The sequence below is a fragment of the Mauremys reevesii genome, linkage group 4 (assembly GCF_016161935.1).
Source record: "Mauremys reevesii isolate NIE-2019 linkage group 4, ASM1616193v1, whole genome shotgun sequence".
Taxonomy (NCBI): Eukaryota; Metazoa; Chordata; order Testudines; family Geoemydidae; genus Mauremys; species Mauremys reevesii.
The window spans coordinates 120,737,760-120,761,177 of record NC_052626.1 but is presented as its reverse complement, the minus strand read 5'-3'; the positions used below and the strand labels follow the sequence as shown (position 1 = coordinate 120,761,177).

Here is a 23,418-nt window from a genome sequence, read left to right as displayed (position 1 = left end):
TCTTCCCCCATGGTAACATGTGCAGTGTGGGGATAGAAGCATCAAATGAAGAGGGTTCTTTTCAAATGTTTCCAAACCAATTGTGAATTGATGGTGGAAAAACATCATCATGGTGAAATATCACATGATGAAGCTGCATGATCCCTTCTCAGTTCCCTCATTACCTTTTACCAAAAGCTTAGTGGCAAATAAAATAACACCCACAGAATCCCTAGGAAATAGCCAAATTGCAAAAATAAGGCAATGAAGGGGACCATGAATATACCACCTCCTGCTGAGAGAACCAAGATCAGGTCACTTCTGATTAGGACTTTCATACTTGTGGAAGAGGCATGTTTCCATTTGACTCATCAGGCCAGATTGAGCAGCAACCAGAACTGGGACCAAATATTTCACTTGTATCCATCTGTTCTGAATGTGCTGTAAAGTGTGAGAAATTAGGTGAGTTTAGGTGGTGCAGCAGTGGGCCAGCCGAAGAGGAAATGTAAACAGACCAGTTATCAACCAGCGTGATCAGGCTGAATTGGTAGGTGCCAAGACACTTGGGACAAGCCAGAGTCCAGCACTTTTTAGAAGCTTTACTCTCCATAGGCCATCTCTCCAGATGAAGATAACTGCAGTTTGTTCCATTTGATGCAAAAGTCTCACCCCCTGGCCCATAGACCATGTGCCCCTTCATTTGGATGACCCTACTTTATTTAAGTATCATGTTCTGGGTAAAAGTTTCAGAAGTCCTCAAAATCCAGGGCCTCAAAGGTATTTAGGTGCATAACTGAGGGAGGAGAAAAATAGGCTTTTCTTATAACCTCTATCCCAGTGCACAATGACATGAAAGAGAATCTCTTACTGACCCTCCCCCCCCACCCACCCTTGAAGAAGTAACACAAGCCATTATGCAAACTAAGAAGAACAAGGCAGAAGGGCCAGATGGCATACTAGCTGAAGTCTACAAGTTTGGAGGTGAAGAACTGGTAACAAAGCCCCACAAACTTTTTCTTCATATCTGGTATGAGAAGATTCCAGAAGACTTGAGAAATGCTAACGTTGTTATAATCTTTAAGAAAGGAGATAAGTCAGAGTGTAGAAACTAGCAAGGCAATGTCTTGATAATCTACAACAGGAAAATTTCTTGCCTTAATTCTTGATCTTAATTACCACTTCAAAAGTTTTTTTTCTCCTGCTGATGATAGCTCATCTCAGTTGATTAGACTCTTCCTGTTGGTATGCATACTTCCACCTTCTCATGTTCTCTGTATGTATAAATATCTCCTGTCTGTGTGTTCCATTCTATGCATCCGAAGAAGTGAGCTGTAGCTCACGAAAGCTTATGCTGAAATAAATTTGTTAGTCTCTAAGGTGCCACAAGTACTCCTGTTCTTTTTGAGTATGCAGATGACTGTGCTATCCTTGTGCACACCGAGAATGACCTTCAGTCTACACTGGATTTTTTTTTTGCACAAGCTTACCGAAACCTAGGACTCTCACTGAATAGTGAGAAGCAACCTGCTTCAGGCCTTGCACGTGATCCACCACAAATCACCATTGAGGGACAGACTTTGGAGACAGTTGAGCACTTTTGCTACCTGAGTAGCCAACTTTCTCAAAATGGAAAAATTGACAGTGAGATCCAGCACAGGATCCCGTGCGAAAGTGCTTCCTTTGGGAAATTGCTCTGACGCATTTTCACGGACTGTGACCTATGACAAGATGCCAAGTTTCAGGTGTATAAGACAATTGTTGTTCATACACTCCTCTATGAATGCGAAACCTGGGTGACCTATCGACAGCACCTCAAGAGTCTGGAGAGGTACCAGCAATGATGCCTCCAGAAGCTCTTTCTCGTCAAGTGACAAGATCGCTGCACTAATGCCCTCATCCTCTCTGAAGCCAGTGTCACCAGCATTGAAGCAATGATCCTCCTGCACAAACTTCACTGGGCCAGACATTGTGTGCGGATGCCAGACTCTCACCTCCCAAAACAGGTCCTCTACTCTCAGCTCACCCACGGTGGTCAGAGAAAACGCTACAAAGACACACTGAAAGCGTATCTTAAGAAAAACTGATGTGAACATCACAATCTTGGAGGAGGAAGCCACCAACCAACCCCAATGGTGCCATATCCTTCATCAGGCAGTGGCTCGCTTCCAGGAGAAGCACCTTGCCCTTGAAGCTGGAGAGAGAGAGAAGGAAGGAAAAAGAACTTTTTCCCAGCAGGCAGCTGGCCTGCCATGAAATGTCTGTACCTATGCAGGCGGATTTGTGGTTCCAGAATCGGACTCCTGAGTTATCTCAGGACCCATATGTAAATCCGTGGTAGAGATCACCCTCGATTCGAGGGATCACCAATCAGCCCAGTGTACAGCACACTCACCTGGGATGTGGGAGACCTCAGTTCAGTTTCCCCCTCTGTGTGACGAGGCGAGAGGTTTTGAGTAGGGATCCCTCACCTCATAAGTGAGTGCCCTAAGCACTGGACTATGGGATAGTCTGAAGTAGGTCTCCTTAAGTCTCTTGTTGACTATTAACTGGGCCAAGGACACAGTGTGATTGACTCCAGGGGGTAGGACACAACTGATTTATTCTCACTCTATCTCTTGCCCAATTAATTTTGTAACTAAAGTGCCTTCAAGAGGAGAGGGGGGGCAAGCCCCACATAGGAATATCCCAGAGCACCATGGTTAGGGCTCTCAAGTCATTCTGTGCATCTGGGTCTCTGGAAACCTGTCCCATAAATACTTTTGCCTAAGGTATTCAGGCACCCAAAGATGCAGATAGGTGCCCAGTGAGATTTCAAAAGTGCCTGACTCCCTAGGAGCCTATGCTGTGTTGACAGTCCCACTGTATGGGTATCTTCATCTCTTTAGGCACCTCAATATCTTAAAATCTGGTCCTAAGGCACTTTTGAAAATAGTACTGTCTATCTCTACTGAACCTCCCAGGCATTCCAAGGGGGTATTCCTGCTAAGCGTCACCTTCTGGGACAATGTGTCTTTCACTTGCCCTTGGCACCAGAACCAGGGGCTGGTACAGATGGCTCTGCCAGTGCCTATTCATGACTGTCCTTGCAAAAAAAAAAAATCCAGCTCCAAATAGCCTCCTGAATTTCATTTGTGTTTCTTAATTCATAGATTTCAAGGCCAGAAGGGACCATTGTGATAATCTAGTCTGACCCCCTTTATAACACAGACCAGAGAACTGCCCCACAATAATTCCTAGAGCATATCTGTTACACAAACATCCAATCTTTATTTTAAAATTTGTCATTGATGGAGAATCCACCACAACCCTTAGTGAGAGTAACCACTGCAACAACTTACCATTACAAAAATTATGCCTTATTTCCAGTCTGAATTTGTCTAGATTCAGCTTCCAGCCATTGGATCATGTTAGACCTTCCTCTACTAGATTGAAGAGCCCATTATTTTATTTGTTCCCCATGTAGGTACTTATAAACTCTAATCAAGTCACCTCTTAACCTTCCCTTCATTAAGCTAAGTAGATTGAGCTCCTTGAGTCTGTCACTACAAGGCCAGTTTTCTAATCCTTTCATCAGTCTTGTGGCTCTTCTCTGAACCCTCTGCAATTTTCTAACATCCTTCTTGAATTGTAGACACCAGAACTGGACACAGGACTCTAGCAGGGGTCACAGCAGTGACATTTTAAATTTAATTTTGTTTTTATTTAATTACTTATGCAGCTCCATTTCCACAGCATCTAAACACCCCACAGTCAGTTTAAATTCAACACATATGAGTTGGCCAAATGACTGACTCGTAATTATACATCACCAGGCATGCTGCAATGGTAAATTCTTATTAAAGAATTGGAGCTGACAGTGACACAGTGCCTCAGAGGCTGGCAAACCTGAGCTCCAGTGGTCAGAGAGATCAGATTCTGTAGGGGAAAGCTCTGCACAGGAACCACACCTAGATGATTCATTTCTAGGCTCTGGGAAGGGCCATACTCATTGCCGGCACTGCCTAGTGGTCAGGCGGGTGTGGGGCAGGTTGTCTTCCTCCCAGGCATCCTCCTTTCTTGCTACTGCCCGCCCTTTGTCACTCTTTCCGTCCAGTGACTCCGCCCTCCAGCCAGGTCTTGTGTTCAAATCCATCCCTTTTGGGGTGTATATAAGAGTCCAATAACAGAGAAGTCTTGGGGATAACCAAGAGACTCAGGGCTTCCCCCTTGGGCTAGGGTTTTATGGTCCAAACCCTTGTATTTTCAGGGTTTTCCTCCAACTAGGGTTCCTTCATCAAGGATAGATCGACTTCTGTAGCTGCCCTTCTGTAGGGGTTGATAGTGGAGATGCCCACCCTCTCCACCAGGCTCTGATCCAGGTCCCAGTGGCAGACAGCTAAGTCCTGCACCCTGGAGTGCTCTGCAGCTGCCTCCTGGATCACACCCTCCCAATCCCCTCTCCTCCCACCAGGTAAAGACAAGAACTAAACACCAGCTAGAGTCTCTGGACTTCAGAGAAGTACAGGTCCCTTCTTTGTGGGCTTAGACAGGTTGCTACAGCCGGGCCTCAGGCAGCAAGGGCTCATGGGGTGCAGGTCAGCTCAGCTCCCCGTTGGCCAGGCACTGAGCCACTCTGCCCCCCTTGTATACTCCTTTTCCAGTCTGTGTGGGGGTGGTGTGGTGGGGGCACCTGGGCCCAGAGTAGTTCTTTAGCCCCTTCCTTTCCAGTGTGGGGTTTGTACGCCCCATCTCAGGAGCAACCATGTCCTGTAATCATAAGTCATAATGGGACAAACAAACAAGGATAAAAGCAGACTCAGGGATTCTTGGACTCCAGACCAGCTAGGGCTGCATGGATCATAAACAAGAGCTTGAGTATCAGAGGCGTAGCCGTGTTAGTCTGGATCTGTAAAAGCAGCAGAGAGTCCTGTGGCACCTTATAGACTAACAGACGTATTGAAGCATGAGCTTTCGTGGGTGAATACCCACTTCGTTGGAATGTGAAAGCTGTGCAGACTGCAGGTATTGTACACCTGCAACAGCACAACCTACTGGAGGGCCATTGCATTCTGCACTAGCTGAGGAGATGTATTTACAATATTTGTTAATGGGAAATAAGTGAAGTGAGGTGGTAACATTTGCAGGTGCCACAAAATGTCATTTGGTTAGTCACTATAAGGGAAGACCGTGGAACCTCACAGGGACAGAACAAAGCTCCCTGAATGGAAGCCATGATGGTTGATCAAATTCAGCATTGGCATGTGTAAGATAATGCATGTTGGAAGAAATAATCTGTAGTACTGAGACCCCCCCACTATTGGGCTCTATATTAATTATAACCACTCAGCAAAGGGTGTGGGCACCATTGTAGACAGCTCAATAAGGACCTCTGCAGTCAAAAAAGCAAACAAGATATTAGGGTGCATAAAGAGCAGGGTAGAAAAGAATGTTGAAAATGTGATGATGTCATTCTATAAATGAATGATATACCCTCAGTTGGAATACTGGGGCCAGTTCTGGTCACCACATCCCCAAAAAGATACAGCAGAAATAGAAGGAGTTTAGGATTTGGGCAATGTGAATTATCAGAGGCCAGGAGAGACTGTCATGAGAGGAAAGACTGAGACTATTTGGCTCAGCAAGAAAAGGGGGGAGGGATAGCTCAGTGGTTTTAGCATTGGCCTGCTAAACTGAGGGTTGGGAGTTCAATCTTTGAGGGGGCAATTTGGGGATTTAGTTGGGGATTGGTCCTGCTCTGAGCAGGGCATTGGACTAAATGACCTCCTGAGGTCCCTTCTAACCCTGATATTCTATGGAACACAATGAAGGTGTATAAAATAATGAATGATTTGAGAAGGTTGATCTGGTGTTTCTATTTACACTCTCCTAATACAAGTTGAAAGGTAACAAATGTAAAAGTTTTAATTAAAGAAGCATATGTAACCTGTGGAACTCATTGCCTCAAGATATCAATGTGTCCAAGAGCTGAGCAGGTTTCCAAAAAGAAATAGAAATTTTAAATATGGATAATGAGAACATCCACAACAGATTAGATAGGACATAAGAACATAAGACTGGCCTTACTGGGTCAGACCAAAGGTCCATCTAGCCCAGTATCCTGAATTCCAACAGTGGCCAGTACCAGGTGCCCCAATGGGAATGAACATAATGGGGAATAGTCTAGCGATCCATCCCCTGTCACTCATTCCTAGCTTCTGGCAAACAGAGGCTAGGGACACCATCCCTGCCCATCCTGGATAATAGCCATTGATGGACCTATCCTCCATGAATTTATCTGTGCGTTATATAAATAAATACTTCCTTTTGTTTGTTTTAAATCTGCTGCCTATTAATTTCATCAGGTCACCCCTGGTTCTTGTGTTATGCGAAGGGGTAAATAACACTTCCTTATTTACTTTCTCCACACCAGTCACGATTTTATAGACCTCTATCATATTCCCCGACCCTTAGCTGTCTCTTTTCCAAGCTGAACAGTCCCAGTCTTTTTAATCTCTCCTTGTACAGAAGCTGTTCCATACCCCTAATCATTTTAGTTGCCCTTTTCTGAACCTTTTCTAGTGCTAGAATATCTTTTCTGAGGCGAGGAGACCACATCTGTACACAGTATTCGATATGTGGGCGTACCATGGATTTATATAAGGGCAATAATATATTCTCAGTCTTATTTTCTATCTCCTTTTTAATGATTCCTAACATCCTGTTTGCTTTATTGACCGTTCTTTATTATAGTTTCAACCAGTTTGCCCGGTACTGAAGTCAGGTTTACAGGCCTGTAATTGCCGGGATCACGTCTGGAACTTTTTAAAAATTGGCGTCACATTAGCTATCCTCCAGTCATCTGGTACAGAAACTGATTTTAAATGATAGGTTACAGATTACAGTTAGTAGTTCTGCAATTTCACATTTGAGTTCCTTCAGAACTCTTGGGTGAAAACCATCTGGTCCTGGTGACTTATTGCTGTTTAATTTATTAATTTGTTCCAAAGCCTCCTTTAATGATACCTCAATTTGGGACAGTTTCTCAGATGTCACCTAAAAAGAATGGCTCCGGTTTGGGAATCTCCCTCACATCCTCAGCCGTGAAGACCAATGCAAAGAATTCATTTAGTTTCTTCACAATGACCATGTCGTCCTTGAGTGCTGCTTTAGCACCTTGATCGTCCAGTAGCCCCACTGATTGTTTAGCTTCTGATGTACTTAGCAAATTTTTTTTTAAATTCCTTTTTGAGTCTTTGGCTAACTGTTCCTCAAATTCTTTTTTGGCCTTCCTAATTGTACTTTTACATTTCATTTGCCAGTGTTTATTCTCCTGTCTGGGAGGAGGGGCTCAAAAAGGAAACAGGCAGAAGGGAGACTGCAGACTTATAGATTCATAGACTCTAGGACTGGAAGGGACCTTGAGAGGTCATCGAGTCCAGTCCCCTGCCCTCATGGCAGGACCAAATACTGTCTAGACCATCCCGGATAGTTAAGAGTAGGTTAGATAAATGTCTATCTCCAGAGATGGAGATTCCACAACCTCCCTGGGCAATTTATTCCAGTGTTTAACCACCCTGACAGTTAGGAACTTTTTCCTAATGTCCAACCTAAATCTCTCTTGCTGCGGTTTAAGCCCATTGCTTCTTGTTCTATCATTAGAGGCTAAGGTGAACAAGTTTTCTCCCTCCTCCTGATGACACCCTTTTAGATACCTGAAAACGGCTATCCTGTCCCCTCTGTCTCCTCTTTTCCAAACTAAACAAACCCAATTCTTTCAGCCTTCCTTCGTAGGTCATGTTCTCAAGACCTTTAATCATTCTTGTTGCTCTTCTCTGGACCCTGTCCAATTTCTCCACATCTTTCTTGAAATGCGGTGCCCAGAACTGGACACAATACTCCAGCTGAGGCCTAACCAGCGCAGAGTAGAGCAGAAGAATGACTTCTCGTGTCTTGCTCACAACACACCTGTTAATGCATCCCAGAATCACATTTGCTTTTTTTGCAACAGCATCACACTGTTGACTCATATTTAGCTTGTGGTCCTCTATAACCCCTAGATCCCTTTCTGCTGTACTACTTCCTAGACAGTCTCTTCCCATTCTGTATGTGTGAAACTGATTGTTCCTTCCTAAGTGGAGCACTTTGCATTTGTCTTTATTAAACGTCATCCGGTTTACCTAAGACAATTTCTCCAATTTGTCCAGATCATTTTGAATTATGACCCTATCCTCCAAAGCAGTTGCAATCCCTCCCAGTTTGGTATCATCTGCAAACTTAATAAGCATACTTTCTATGCCAACATCTAAGTCATTGATGAAGATATTGAACAGAGCTGGTCCCAAAACAGACCCCCTGCGGAACCCCACTTGTTATACCTTTCCAGCAGGATTGGGAACCATTAATAACTACTCTCTGAGTACAGTTATCTAGCCATTTATTCATCCACCTTATAGTAGCTCCATCTAAATTGTATTTGCCTAGTTTATTGATAAGAATATCATGTGAGACCGTATCAAATGCCTTACTAAAGTCTAGGTATACCACATCCGTCACTTCTCCCTTATCCTATCAAAGAAAGCTATTTGATTGGTTTGACATGATTTGTTCTTTACAAATCCATGCTGGCTATTCCCTATCATCTTACCACCTTCCAAGTGTTTGCCGATGATTTCCTTAATTACTTGCTCCATTATCTTCCCTGGCACAGAAGTTAAACTAACTGGTCTGTAGTTTCCTGGGTTGTTTTTATTTCCCTTTTTATAGATGGGCACTATATTTGCCCTTTTTCCAGTCTTCTGGAATCTCTCCTGTCTCCCATGGTTTTCCAAAGATAATAGCTAGAGGCTCAGATACCTCCTCTGTTAGTTTCTTGAGTATTCTAGGATGCATTTCATCAGGCCCTGGTGACTTGCAGGCATCTAACTTTTCTAAGAGATGTTTAACTTGTTCTTTTTTTTATTTTATCTTCTAAACCTACCCCCTTCCCATTAGCATTCACTATGTTAGGCATTCCTTCAGACTTCTTGGTGAAGACCGAAACAAAGAAGTCATTAAGCCATTTCCAAGTTTCCTGTTACTATTTCTCCCTCCTCACTGAGCAGTGGGCCTACCTTGTCCTTGGCTTCTAATGTATTGATAAAAAGTCTTCTTGTTTCCCTTTATTCCTGTAGCTAGTTTAAGCTCATTTTATGCCTTTGCCTTTCTAATCTTGCCCCTGCATTCCTGTGTTGTTTGCCTATATTCATCCTTTGTAATTTGTCCTAGTTTCCATTTTTTATGTCTCCTTTTCCTTTTTTAGATCGTGCAAGGTCTCATGGTTAAGCCAAGGTGGTCTTTTGCCACATTTTCTATCTTTCCTACCCAGCGGAATAGCTTGCTTTTTGGGCCCTTAATAGTGTCACTTTGAAAAACTGCCAACTCTCCTCAGTTGTTTTTCCCCTCAGTCTTGATTCCCATGGGACCTTACCTATCAGCTCTCTGAGCTTACCAAAATCTGCCTTCCTGAAATCCATTGTCTCTATTTTGCTGTACTCCCTTCTACCCTTCCTTAGAATTGTGAACTCCATGATTTCATGATCACTTTCACCCAAGCTGCCTTCTACTTTCAAATTCTCAATGAGTTCCTCCCTATTTGTTAAAATCAAATCTAGAACAGCTTCCCCCCAGTAGCTTTTTCAGCCTTCTGAAATAAAAAGTCTGCAATGCAGTCCAAGAACTTATTGGATAGTCTGTGTTATTTTCCCAACATATATCTGGATAGTTGAAGTCCCCCATCACCACCAAATCTTGGGCTTTGGTTGATTTTGTTAGTTGATTTAAAAAAAGCCTCTTCCACCTGGTTAGGTGGCCTGTGGTAGACTCCTAGCATAACATCACCCTTGTTTTTTACCCCTTTTAGCCTAACCCAGAGACTCTCAACACTTCCATCTCCTATGTCCATCTCCACCTCAGTCCAAGTGTGTACATTTTTAACGTATAAGGCAATACCTCCTCCCTTTCCCCCCTCTCTATCCTTCCTGAGCAAGCTGTACCCATCCACACCAACATTCCAATCACGTGTATTATCCCACCACGTCTCGGTGATGCCAACAATGTCATAGTTTTATTTATTAGCACTTCCAGTTCTTCCTGCTTATTACCCATACTTCTCACATTTGTATATAGGCATCTAAGATACTGGTTTGATCTTGCCTCCCAGTTTTGCCCTGACTTCTAAAAATGGGGTTTATTAGAGAAACTGAACTCTCTATGTGCAACGCATCCAGCAGCCTAATCGGATCTCTGAGCACTCGCTTCACAATACCCACAAGGAAATGGAGCTATTTCCATCAAATGTCATTTTTGACAAAAGAACTAAATCTTAAGGTCCATTCACTGCATTCAGTTCAGCAAGCAAGGCCAATTTAGGCCTAGACTTAGGGCCAGGAAAAGGTTAGTCTCTGGAGAACAGTGTTCCAGTCCTGTAGGAGCATGTTTCAGGACTAGTGGCCTGGGGAGCAGAGAAAGGTGGTGGACTCTCTCGGCCTGACCAGAGAGGAATTGGAATAAGTTTGTGCCCCTTGTTAACATAAATGAAAGGAATGGCTAAAGAACAGAAAATAAGCTTTTCATGGGTTAGGGCCAGGCAGGGTCTGAACAACAGCAATGGCATCCCTGCTTGACACTGGAAGCCAATGTCAATTTGCCAGTGCCAGAGTCACACTGTGTCTTGCCAAAAAATGTAAATATGCCAAAATGTAAGTCAGCAGCAGTCTGAGAATCACCTTATTAGGGAAACTCTAGAGACAGGATCTCTGGTTGTCAAGGCAGTGCACCAAAGCATTGGGAGGGTCTTCAGCATATGTGGGAAATGGGCTTAGCTGACCAAAGGGAGGGCAGATCCCCACTGAAGAATGGATGCGGTCAGAGGAGCTCAGAGCGAGAAATGCCAGATTTCCCTGGGGGTGGGGAAAATCGATCCTATAGGACCTGGCTACCTTATGAGCAGATTGGGACCCTTTGCTCACACTTAGTCATACTTTATTCTGTTAGTAGACACACTGATTGTAATGTGACTGTTTTCAGACTAAGGTGCTACTTGGCTCCGTATAAGCAAGGGCATCCTCGTCTGGCCTTTAGAGCCCTCTGTCTCTAGGACCTGCTGCAGTAGCTGTCCCTAAAAGTGCATTTTCAGGGGCAAGCTGAGCCCCACTTTAGATCTTGCTCCCTCTGGTGGCCATTGGGAGTTGGAGTTTAGTAACCTTCAGAATATGGCCAAGGACACATTTTTGCCAGGAATTTGGTTGACTATAGCCTATGCCTGGGTTATTTATGCTTGGCTGGGGAGCACAAGGAATGGAGCTGTGTGTCCTCTCTGTTGTGGACAGTTTGAGTTAATTAATCTCTCCCATTTGCCCAGATGTTGTGATAACAGGTATATGAAAATTCAAAGAACCTGCCTTTACTTGTTGGCAGCCTCCCTCAGGTCTCCGTGGGAAGGAGAAGGCTCTGGCAGAGGTGCTCCCACTCACCATCAGCTTTGCTGGGCCTGCGTCTTCCCTTGGTCACGGCTACCCACATCCCTACAGCTGGCTCCTGCTCCTCCCCTTAGTCTTTGTCCCTTTCCCCTGGCTCCTCCCCTTTGTCAACTGCTCTCCATTTCCACCTCAGCCAGGGCTGGTGGGGCTGCTCCGCACTCTTGGTTCTCACTGAGCATTCTTATCCCACTCTGTCTTCCTTTATGCTGGGTCCTGTCTAACATGAGGCTGTTATGTAGATCTTGAGACCTTCTGGTGCTCATCAGGCCTTCTGAGTAGCATCTGTAGAACATGCAGAAGCATCTTGGGCAAGCAGCTGGGCTGGTTGGTTGCAGGGCAGTAATTATGATTAAATCCCTTCATTAGAGTGACACACGAGCTTCCCACACATAGTGGTCTGCTCGGGAGAGTCCTGTCTCACTCAGTTTCTTGCTAGCTGCCTCTTTAAATCCCCAGACCCTCTCCAGGCTCTTGCGAGACCCCTGATTCACTGCCTTGCTCTCTTGCAAATTCAAGATGGCGTCAGCACCTGACAAAGCTTTGCCATTCACTGTGTGGATTCCCCACTTTTCCTCCATAAAGCTCAGAGATAGTGAGCAGCAGGGAACATTCTGTCAGCTGTAGAAGGCTTTTAACAATACAGTGGGCAGAGGAGAAGAGGGACAAATGTTTGTCTCAGGTTTTACCAGGCTGCCCTACGGTCTCTGTGCTATTCAGGTTTGCTTGCAAGGCACAAACTCCTCTCTGGAGATTATCTGCCCAGGAGAAGATAAAACTCCTGCCTGCCACTGGCCATGCAGAAGACAGTGCCCTTAATAATAGCTGGGTGAGTCAGGAAAGGGGCTGTCTGTTTAAATCAATGAGAGCTAGGCACCTAAATATGTTTTAGGATCTGTGCCTAACTCCTGCTCCTTGGTTGATGAGAGGTTGAGGAAAACGAAGTATCTTTCATTTGAGGTCCAGTTTACACACACAAACTACACTGATTTGACTAAATCGGTTTCTAAATTGATTTAGTTAAAGTTGTGCACTTGTCTCATGTGGATGCTCTTAATCCACCTTAAGAGTGGCAAATATCAATTTAGGGTAATTCAGTAACAAAGAGAAGAAGCTAAACGGGTGTCAGCCATTCCTAACCCAATTTAAGAGCATCCACTCAAAGGGGTTGTGCTGATTTAATTAACTCAACTTAGACATCAATGTTGTTAAATCAGTGCAATTTCTGTGCATGGACAAGGCTTGGATGTGCAGAAAATTGCCTCCCAGTTTCTCTGTGGACTCAATGGTATGTGGTCCTCCACTGCCTTCCTTGTGAGCAGATTTCCCCAAGTGACACATAGATTTGGATCTGTCTATTTTAGGGGTTAGTGAAGCTCCCATCACTGGAAGACATTAGCAAGGAGTTTCTGGAGCCCTGGATCACTCAGGAGTTGCCAGTCCATAATTTCCAGTGCTCAGTGTCCTGATGGTAAAAGATTATGCTGTTTGGAAGGTACCATCACACAGATCCCTAAGCAAACAACACAGTGTGATGGGTTGGATCACAGAAAACCCCTTGAACTGCTAACTGATGTGCTGAGACTAACCCTGAGCCCATTTTCCTCGGCAGCTTGGGACTTCAGAACCCTGCCTGGTTGTGCCAGGTTAGCCTCCTACAAACACAGACCCAGGTCTGAACAACGTGCCCCAAAAGGCTGCAGGCTTAACTGAAAACAGTGTTCCTGTCTCTAACACCCAGATGCCCAGTTCCCAATGGGGTCCAAACCCCAAATAAATCCGTTTTGTCCTGTATAAAGCTTATACAGGATAAACTCATAAATTGTTTGCCCTTTATAACACTGGTAGAGAGGTATGCACAGCTGTTCCCCCCCCCCCGCTATTACTACATACTCTGTGTTAATAAATAAGTAAAAAGTGATTTTATTAAATACAGATAATAGGATTTAAGTGGTTCCAGTTGTAACAGACAGAACAAGGTGAATTACCAAGGAAAATAAAATAAAACCTGCAAGTCTAAACCTAATACAGTAAGAAAGTGATTACAGATGACAGCTCTTTTGTAGACTGGCCTCCTTCTAATCTGGGTCCAGCAATCACTCACATCCCTGTGGTTACTGTCCTTTGTTCCAGTTTCTTTCAGGTATCCTTTTGGGGTGGAGAGGCTATCTCTTGAACCACTGAAGACAAAATGGAGGGGTCTCCCAGGGGCTTAAATAGACTTTCTCTTGTGGGTAGAGAGGTGGGAGGGATAGCTCTGTGGTTTGAACATTGGCCTGCTAAACCCAGGGTTGTGAGTTCAGTCCTTGAGGGGGGCCATTTAGGGATCTGGGGCAAAAAAATTGGTCCTGCTAGTGAAGGCAGGGGGCTGGTCTTGATGACTTTGCAAGGTCCCTTTCAGTTCTAGGAGATTGGTATATCTCCAATTATTACCTTTATTACCCTCTCCTATCCAGAATCCAGCTCCAAGATGGAGTTTTGGAGTCACATGGGCAAGTCACATGTCCATGAATGACTGAGTTCCTTACTAGCCAGGCCACATTCCCAAGAAAACTCAGATGTGGATTGGCATCTCCAAGTTCATTGTTTTCTTGATTGTGCACTTACTGAGAATAGTCTTTTCTAGGAAGCTGACCAACTGCTTCACTGAGGCTACTTAAAATTAAACAAGTACATAGGCAATACTCATAACTTGGAATACAAAAACGATACATGCATACTGTCATAAATAAACAGGTAGTTAAGGGTTAAGGTCTCTTTTACCTGTAAAGGGTTAACATGCAGTACCTGATGACCACCTGACCAAAGAACCAATCAGAGACAACATAATTTCAAATCTCTGTGGAGGGAAGCCTTTGTCTGTTTTCTTTGTTAGAGCTCTCTTTGGATTTAAGAGAGGTCAGTCATGTCTCCAAGTTCTCCTGGAGTAGTTTCTACTATTTAATAGTGAGTATTAATTAGAAAGGCGTATTAGTCTTTTAAGTTGCTTTCTATATTTGCAATTGTGTGTTTGCTAAAGGAAATTCTTTATTCCTGTTTGCTGATATTGCTTTTACTGAGAATGGAGAGAATTCCCCCTCCCCCTGAGATTAATAAGTTTAGACCCTGTATATTGTTCCAATTTGGTTACAGAGACAGTGACTTTTCTTTTTATTCTTTAATAAATTATTTTCTATTAAGGACTTGGTTGGTCTTTCCTTGGGTGGATTCTCAGGGAAAGAGGAGGGGGAGGTATCCCTCTGTAGTTAGATCCCGGTGTCTCTCCTGGGAGGGGGGAGGAAGCAGGGGGGAATGGTTTATTTTTCCTGGGTATAAGAACTCCATGGATTTGGGGCTCTTGGGATCCCCTAGGATTTTGGGGAAGGATTGTGTCCCAATCCACGTAATTGATTGGGTGGTGGCAGTTTTACCAGATCTAAACTAGGATTTTAGTTTAGAGGAAAACCAAGGCAGGTCCCCACATTGGAACCCAACAGCTCTAAGTGGGGGTGAGACCTATGACACATACAAATAAGATGAATATATCCAGTAGATCATAACCTTTGCAGAGAGCTATTACATGGCATATCTAGCATAAAACATATTCCAGTTATGTCATTTAATTTCATAAGCATATTTCCATAAAGCATTATGGGGTGCAACATCACACACAGTTGTCTCCAAAAACTCTGGATCAGCTCTGATTTCACAGCTAGTTCTCATTCTGCCACTCAGCCATGCCACAGCCTGATGAGAAGATCTTACTCACCTGACACATATCTGAATCAATCTAGCAATCAGGTTGGAATGTTTTTGGAAGACCCCAAATTGTTTAGCATAGGATCTTTTGGGTTTCACCATCTTTAAAGATAGGACCATTCATCTTACAGTGTGTAAGTAACTAGATTTTAGGAGGATTTAGCACTGGTGAAAGGTGCAGACTTTGACATCCCTGGACAGTGTCTAGAGGGATGTGCAGCCAATATCTGAACAAGGGGCTCCTACAAACAATTTCCCCGTAACTGATAAATCCCATGTCCCATGGTGCATGTGCTTTACAGAGAAGGAAGGAAAGTCTAGGAAATCTTTTCATTTGTTTACTCATTTAAACCAAACCCCTCTCTGAATCAAGGAGGGAAGCAGCTCCCCTTATCAAACAAGTTTACGTTTAGCTGCCAATTCCTGGCAATGTTTACATTTTGTCCCTGAGAACCAGGAAAGCTCAGCAGAGTGCATGGAGAGTGGAGCAGAGCAGTGTGTTCAGCTTATGCCAGCTGGGGGCAGATTGGAGGGGCTCTGCAGACACGTTTCCAGGACATGGTTTGAAAAGACTGGCTCTTTGGTGTAATCTGATCTATTCTAAAGGCAAAACATTCTCTTCAGATGTACTTTTACGAAGCCTGTGGATCCGTGCTCTCTGCCAGGAATGATGTAACAGAGAGGCAGGGAAATCACCCCTGCCTTCCCGTCTGTTTGACTGCAGGATTTTAAGAGAGTCCCCCCCAGCACATCACAGGTGGCAACATGTAACTGTTCTTCACATCACCTGCAGCAATATATCTGCCTCTGCCCTGAAGAGACCACTTCTAGGCACATAGGGGAATTTCTGTCTCCACAATCCAGTCACTCTTTGATTCCTGTGCTGAGACAAAGTAGGGTGCCGTTTGCTGAAGGCTGTGTGATGTAAGCATCCAGGTTATCATCCACATCATTACTGGTGTTCTTTAGCTAGCCACTCTCCATCCCTGGCAATTTGTAAATCGAGATGACTCCTTTTTCTCAGAGCTCTGCTCTAGGAATTCTTGTGGGGCAGGTCTCTGGGCTGTTACACGCGAGTTCAGACTAGATGTCACAATGGCCCTTTCTCACCTTGGAAGCTATGAAACTGTCACAGAACCTTTGTGACACTTTGGTATTCAGCCCAGACCAGTAAGGGGCTGTTGTGGCTCATAGCCCTGACACCACCAGCTGGCAGACAAGCATGCAGGCCACGCCCTGGCTTTCACCACCCAGTTACTTTTTGTAGTGACCCCAACACCCTTCCAGTTCTACATTTCCCCAAAGTCAGCTGCAGATGTGACAATCTGCTGGGGGTCCCAGAACGGTGAGTGGCAGCACTACTCCTCTCAATCTCAGCAAAGGAGAGTTGCTGCTGCTCAGCTGTGAGACAGCTCTCTGACACCCCAGCATGTCTGCCTGGCCAGCAAACTCCTGAGGGCTCTGCCAATCCAAGCTTTGCCTGGCAAGTAACAGACAGCGATCCCCAGCTCCTGAGTTCCCCAGAGATATCTCCCTGCAGTGTCCAGCCCATGCCCGTAGGACTCTGAGGAGTTATTCAGTTTGTTGCTCTAGTAAAGAGACAATACACTGCAGCACATTAAGTGAACTGGGGTTTGACAAACACTCTGATTTCAATCATAGCCTGAACTGGCTTATAGTAAAAGTAAAACAAGTTTATTTAACAAAAGGATTAAATGATACCAAGAGTAAGGAATAAAGTTAGAAAGGGCAACAATCAAACAAAAGTAAAAATATGCTTCGAAGACTAAAATGTAATGTCAGCAACTTAGTCTTTGCCTAAGTAGGTTTCTCACCTAAACTCAGTTCCTAGGGCCTTCAACATTCTGTGATTTCAGTAGCTCCAGCCCCTGGAACCCTCCTAGTGGTGGATACCTGAATGGCTTCTCCCAAAGCTCAGTGACCCTGTTCTAAGAGGCAGGAGGACCTCCTGCTGTTCTTCCCTTCCTGTGGGCTTCCCATCCCGCTGCTGATTCATATGTAAATAGGGCTTACGTTGTGTTGGTTCCATGATGCTTAATTGACACTGAAGACAGGTCGATAGCTGTCTTCCCTCCTGTCTGTTTCTCCTTGTGTTTGGACACAGACTGTAACACATGATATCCGTGAGTATCCATAATTCCTCCTATAGTCTTAAAACAGACATTTCACAATGATATCAATCCCCAGTGTGTCACAGGCTTTCTGAAAAGACCTCACTCAGTGCACTTGTATCATATAGTCATATTGTATACAATCAGCTGTTTCACTTGCTTATCACTTGAGGTTCAGATCTCTTGCCTTCATAGTCCAGTAAACCTTGAAATGGATTCTTTGAAAAGTCAGCCCAGACCAAACTTCTCTCTCTTGCTGGGGTGTGGATGCCATGCTGTCTTCCCAAAGCTCATTGACCCTGCTTCAAGAGGCAGGAAGGCACCCTGGGGGTGCAGTCTCTATCCCCCATTGAGATTGTTAAGTATTCCTCTTTCCCCGCTCACTCTCCTGATGGCTTTGTTCACCTTGCATGTAAAGATGCCTTCTTTGTCTTTGATTACACCCTGTACACATTTAGGCAGGTGGAACCACGATCCTATGTCTGCAGCAGGCCTGGCTTAGGCATTGCTTGCCAAACTCATTTTAAGAACATAATTCTAGCCCCTATTTATAACACTTTCCTCCCCCTGATCTGTGCACCAGGCAATGATTTTTGGGACCAGTGTGTTACCAGATCATGACATCCGTTTCTTAGGTGTGGTGAGTGTGTCTGACAACAGTTGCTGACACACAGTAATGAACCACCAGTCCACCTCTGGGTCGCAACCTTCCTATGCAACATGTGCATTTTAATTGACTTCTACACAAAGGGCCTGTCTACACTACAGTTCTAAGTCAACCAATGTTAGGTCAACTTACAGACACTGCAGTAATTACTGCGTGGCTGATGTTCGCGCTACCCTCTTTCTATCGGCAGTGCGCATGCTCACCAGAAGCCCTTCCACCAACTGCTGTCTCTCAGCTCCCCGCTGGGAGCCCAGCTCCCTCCCTGGGCTCTCAGCTCCCTGCTCCCAGCTGAGAGCGGAGGGGCAGCCACCTAGGCTATTCAGGGAGCCTCGAGGCACCAGTCAGGGTGGCAGTGGGGAGCCAGGAGCAGCCTGACTCTAGCAGCCAGGTTTTCTTGTCAATTTCATGGTTCCAGCATGGAGAGGTGAAATTGAAAATAAGGCCATAAGCCTATGTTAAGTAACACAGTGTCTACACAGACACTGTGTCACTCTAACAACACCGACATAAGCCCTATGCCTCTCGTGGAGGTGGAGTTATTATGTCGCTGTAGTAGGGCATTTACATTGATGAGACAGGACTGTGGTGTGTACACTGACATAAGTAGGTCAACATAAGCTATAAGCTAGATAGAAAGCTGGTTAGATTGTCGGGCTCAACGGGTAGTGATCAATGGCTCCATGTCTAGTTGGCAGCCTGTATATAGCAGAGTGCCCCAAGGGTCGGTCGTGGGGCCGGTTTTGTTCAATATCTTTATTAATGATCTGGATGATGGGATGAATTGCACCCTCAGCAAGTTTGCAGATGACGCTAAACTGGGAGGAGTGCTAGATACACTGGAGGGTAGGGATAGGATACAGAGGGACCCAGACAAATTAGAGGATTGGGCCAAAATAAATCTGATGAGGTTCAACAAGGACAAGTGCAGAGTCCTGCACTTAGGACGGAAGAATCCCATGCACTGCTACAGACTAGGGACCGAGTGACTAGGCAGTAGTTCTGCAGAAAAGGACCTAGGGTTCCAATGGATGAGAAGCTGGATATGAGTCAACAGTGTGCCCTTGTTGCCAAGAAGGCTAATGGCATTTTCGGCTGTGTAAGTAGGAGCATTGCCAGCAGATCGAGGGATGTGATAATCCCTTTCTATTCGGCATTGGTGAGGCCTCATCTGAAGTACTGTGTCCAGTTTTGGACCCCACGCTACAAGAAGAATGTGGAAAAATTGGAAAGAGTCCAGCAGAGGGTAACAAAAATTATTAGAGGGCTGGAGCACATGACTTATGAGGAGAGGCTGAGGGAACTGGGATTATTTAGTCTGCAGAAGAGAAGAAACAGGGGGGATTTGATAGCTGCTTTCAACTACCAGACAGGGGGTTCCAAAGAGGATGGATCTAGACTGTTCTCAGTGGTACTAGATGATAGAACAAGGAGTAATGGTCTCAAAAGTTGCAGTGGGGGAGGTTTAGGTTGGATATTAGGAAAAACTTTTTCATTAGGAGGGTGGTGAAGCACTGGAATGGGTTACCTAGGATGGTGATGGAATCTCCTTCCTTAGAGGTTTTTAAGGTGAGGCTTGACAAAGCCCTGGCTGGGATGATTTAGTTGGGGATTAGGTCCTGCTTTGAGCAGGGGGTTGGACTAGATGACCACCTGAGGTCCCTTCCAACCCTGAGATTCTATGACCTAACTGTGTAGTGCAGACCAAGCCTAAGACCCAGATCCTCAAAGATATACTGCCATTAATTTCAGTGAGTGTTAGGCACCAAAATAGCTTTGAGAATCTGAGCCTAAGTGTAGAGCAGTCACTGCACAGAGACAGGGAGCAGTAAGATAGCACTGTATTCTATTTGCTGGCCCACCGCAGGACTCAGGAAGAAGCAATGTGGGTCTTTAGCCCTTAGTTATTTTCTTAAAAACATTGACGCAGTGTGCTGCACTTCACCTTCATGCCAATCTTCTGCTAAATGCCACAGACCAACAGGTGAATCTCCAGAGTCAAACGATGTCTGTTTAATAACCCCTGCAAACATCTGTCTCTGACAAACAAACTTTGCAGTAGAAGACTGGCAGTCTGTACTGGGGAGGAACCACTAGCTTCTAATGCTCAGATTCCAGACAAGTTCTCAGTCTCCTTTTCCTTTTAAGGAAACATCTGAGTGGGTTTGGGAGTGCAATCACCAGCAAGCAATAGCAATACTCATTTTAGTCTATTTAGAGGAAACTAGCAGTCATTTCAGTTCATCAAAACACCAATGATTAATCAGCCAAGCACCCGGCTATTTTTGTTAGACTTCTTTTTAAAGGTCTGACACTGGGTATGAAAACACTACCCTAATTAGGGTGACCAGATGTCCTGATTGTATAGGGACAGTCCCGAATTTGGGGGCTTTTTCTTATATAGGCACCTATTACCCCCCACCCCATCCCGATTTTTTACACTTGCTATCTGGTCACCCTAACCCTAATAATTGTGCTCCAGGATGACTAAGGAAACACACTTAGATGGGAGATTTGCACTGTCATTCATTTTTAGACCTATTAGAAGTAAATGTGTCAGAGCACTATGGAAAAGCCTAAACAGATGAGGTGTGAACAGGGCAGCAGAGATGGAGCAAATTGGCAGGGTGCAACAAAGCGGGAGGGCCATACACTTTAAGAGGCTCTAGCATTCTGTGCAGCCACTCATGTTCCTCAAGGCTGATTGTTGAGAACTCAGTGACTGAATGAAGCAGAGTGTGTCAGACTCCTTCACTTGGCACTGACCACCTTGTATGGTAGCAGTGTGACTAAGGCAGTGGCCTAGGTGCAGCAGGTGGGGGTTCAGTTCCTGGATGTGCATAGCTGAACAGAGTTTAGAGGCAGGAGAGGCCATTATGATAAACTAGTCCAATGGCCTGAGAATCCACCCCCAATGATCTCTACTGTATCAAGCCCCTCACTTCTGGATGACCTAGTCCAGTGTTTTTCAACCTTTTTTTCATTTGTGGACCCCTAAAAATTTTTTAAATGGAGATGCAGACCCCTTTGGAAATCTCAGACATAGTCTGTGGACCCCCAGGGTTCTGCAGAGCACAGGTTGAAACCACTGAGCTAGAGGATAGATTTTAGAAGAAGACATCTAGCCCTGATATAAAACTAAGTGAGAGAGAATCCAGCATAGCCTTTGGGAGTTGTTCCAATGGTTAATTACACTCACTGTTAAAAACTTGCACCTTATTTCTAATTTGAATTTGTCTAGCCTCAGCTTACCTTGTTACACCGTTATCTTGTTAGACTGAAGATCCCTAGACTGTCGGAAAACTTTTCTCCACTAGGTACCGGATGGTCTGTGAGCAAGTCATCCCTTGACCTTGTTAAATTAAATAGATTGAGTTTGTTTATTCTCTCACTGTAAGATCTGTTTTCCAGACCTGGAATAATTTTTGTAGCTAAACGGCTTTTTTAAAAGTGTGGGCACAAGAACTAGACACAGCATCTAGTAAGGATCTTGCTAGTGCAGTATTCAGTAGTGATAACACCACCCCTACTTCTGCTTGGATTGTAGTTGCTTCCTTAGCCACCTCTCTGCACTGGGGCCAGGAGCTCCCAGTACGGTGCTGTGGCCACAGGGGTAATGAGGAATCTCACGTAGGGTTAGAGGGGGTGATTTTCCCTCTGTATTTGGCACTGGTGCTACTGCTGCAGGAATCCTGTGGCCTGTTCTGGTGCCCACAATTCAAGAAGGATGTTGATAAATTGGAGAGGGGACATGAGAATCATTAAAGGGTTAGAAAACCTGCCTTCAAGTGCTGGGGCAGGTCTACATTCAAAACAGTGCATTGGCAAGCTGTGCTGCTGTAGTGCTTAAATGAAGAAGCTCCTATGCTGATGTAAGAACTTCTCCATCGGCATAGTTACTCCACCTCCCCGAGAGGAGGCAGCTGTGTGGAGGGAGGAGGGATAGCTCAGTGCATTGTTTGAGCATTGGCCTGCTAAACCCAGAGTTGTGAGGTCAGTAGTCCTTGAGGGGGCCATTTGGGGCTTTATTTGGGGATTGATTCTACTCTGAACCAGGGGGTTGGACTAGATGCTCTCCTGAGGTCCCTTCCAACTCTGATAATCTATGATGGGAGATGCTCTCCTGCCAACATAGCACTGTCTACATGGGGGTTGAGGTCCGTGTAACTACATCACATGGGGATGGATTTTTCACACCCCAGAGTGATGTGGTTATACCACTATAGGTCTGTCGTGAAGGCCTGGCCAGAGATTCAAGGATCTACTGTGTATTTAGACCACTATGTTTCCCTATCAGAGTGACTGATTGATATTTTAGCCACATTAAAGACCTCAGTGTTCACGGATTGTCAAACTACCATTTCCAGTTTCCAGAGAGAAATTTTTTTGCACTGGGCACCTGCCACATTGGCCTCTGAAATCTCTAGGGTTGCCTCTTTCTTCCCCTGTTCCCCAGCTCCCCTCAAGCAAATCTAATTACCCTCCCCTCGTGGGTGACTGTGCTTGGCTTTGGACATTAGGGAAGAACAGTGATTTCAGAGAGCTCCAGAAGAAGTGATGTGAAAATCATTTTCAGAGCCATGACTCCAATGATATCAGCTTTGCCAGGACGGAGACTTCACAGCCAGTTTATGCCTCTTGGAAATTTTGTTGCTCTCCCCAGGATGAATTCCTGAGGCTCTGCCATTGCCAGAGCAAAGAAACTCAAGATGATGCTTATTGGAGTCTTTGTGAAGATGAAACTTGTAGCAGACCCTGCAGTGGGCCCAGGAGTTAAACATGCATGCTGGTATCTGGAGAGATGGGAATGTGATGGAGAACAATGGCAATTAGGTGTTACTGTGCTGGAAGCGATAGGAACTGTTGCTTCTATTGCAGATTTGCTAAGCCTGGACCTGCCCCGTGTTCTATTTTGCTCTAGTCTCTTCAGATTTGGGGGAGACCTATCTCCTACTCTTTCTTTCTGCCACTCCCAGTGCAGGACATGTTCCAGCTTCTTCTCTCTCACATCTTCCTTCACAGCCTCCCTTACTCCAGGGAGTCCTCATTATTTGCTGCTCAGCCATATGGCGCCAGGCGGCCTTGGGTCCCAGGTGTGCCCAGACTGTTGCTGATTTGAACCTGAAGGACTTGGAGAGGCTCAAGAGTCTCCAATGTGCCAAACTGCACTGGCTGAGGTGAGAAAGAAAGAGATATCAGAGCTGCTGGCATGTGGAGTGAGCAGCTGGCACTTGCATAAAGAGCTGAAACGATCAGGGGAGACGGGATTCCTTCTACTTGAGGCAGGAGGACGAGTGGAACTCCCAGAATGCCAGCTATTACCAGTGCCCATCTGCTTGGGTCACATCAGAGTGTGGGGGGCAAACGTTCTTCCAGCCCCCACCCATGTCCATGAATACTATTATTATTGATT

General features: G+C 45.0%; 1 protein-coding gene across 5 annotated transcripts in view; it reads left to right on the top strand.

Annotated features, from left to right (window-relative positions):
• Positions 1-23,418, top strand: part of LMOD1 (leiomodin 1) — a 51,982-nt gene that overhangs the window by 14,985 nt on the left and 13,579 nt on the right. The window contains exon 1 of one of the 5 annotated variants that reach the window (XM_039533159.1): positions 17,056-17,353. The exons of the other annotated variants lie outside the window; for them this stretch is intronic. Within the exon in view, the coding sequence (XP_039389093.1) occupies positions 17,345-17,353 (9 nt within the window). The 5' untranslated portion in view covers positions 17,056-17,344. Of the gene's footprint in view, positions 1-17,055; positions 17,354-23,418 lie in introns of those variants that run through there. 5 annotated transcript variants of the gene reach the window in all.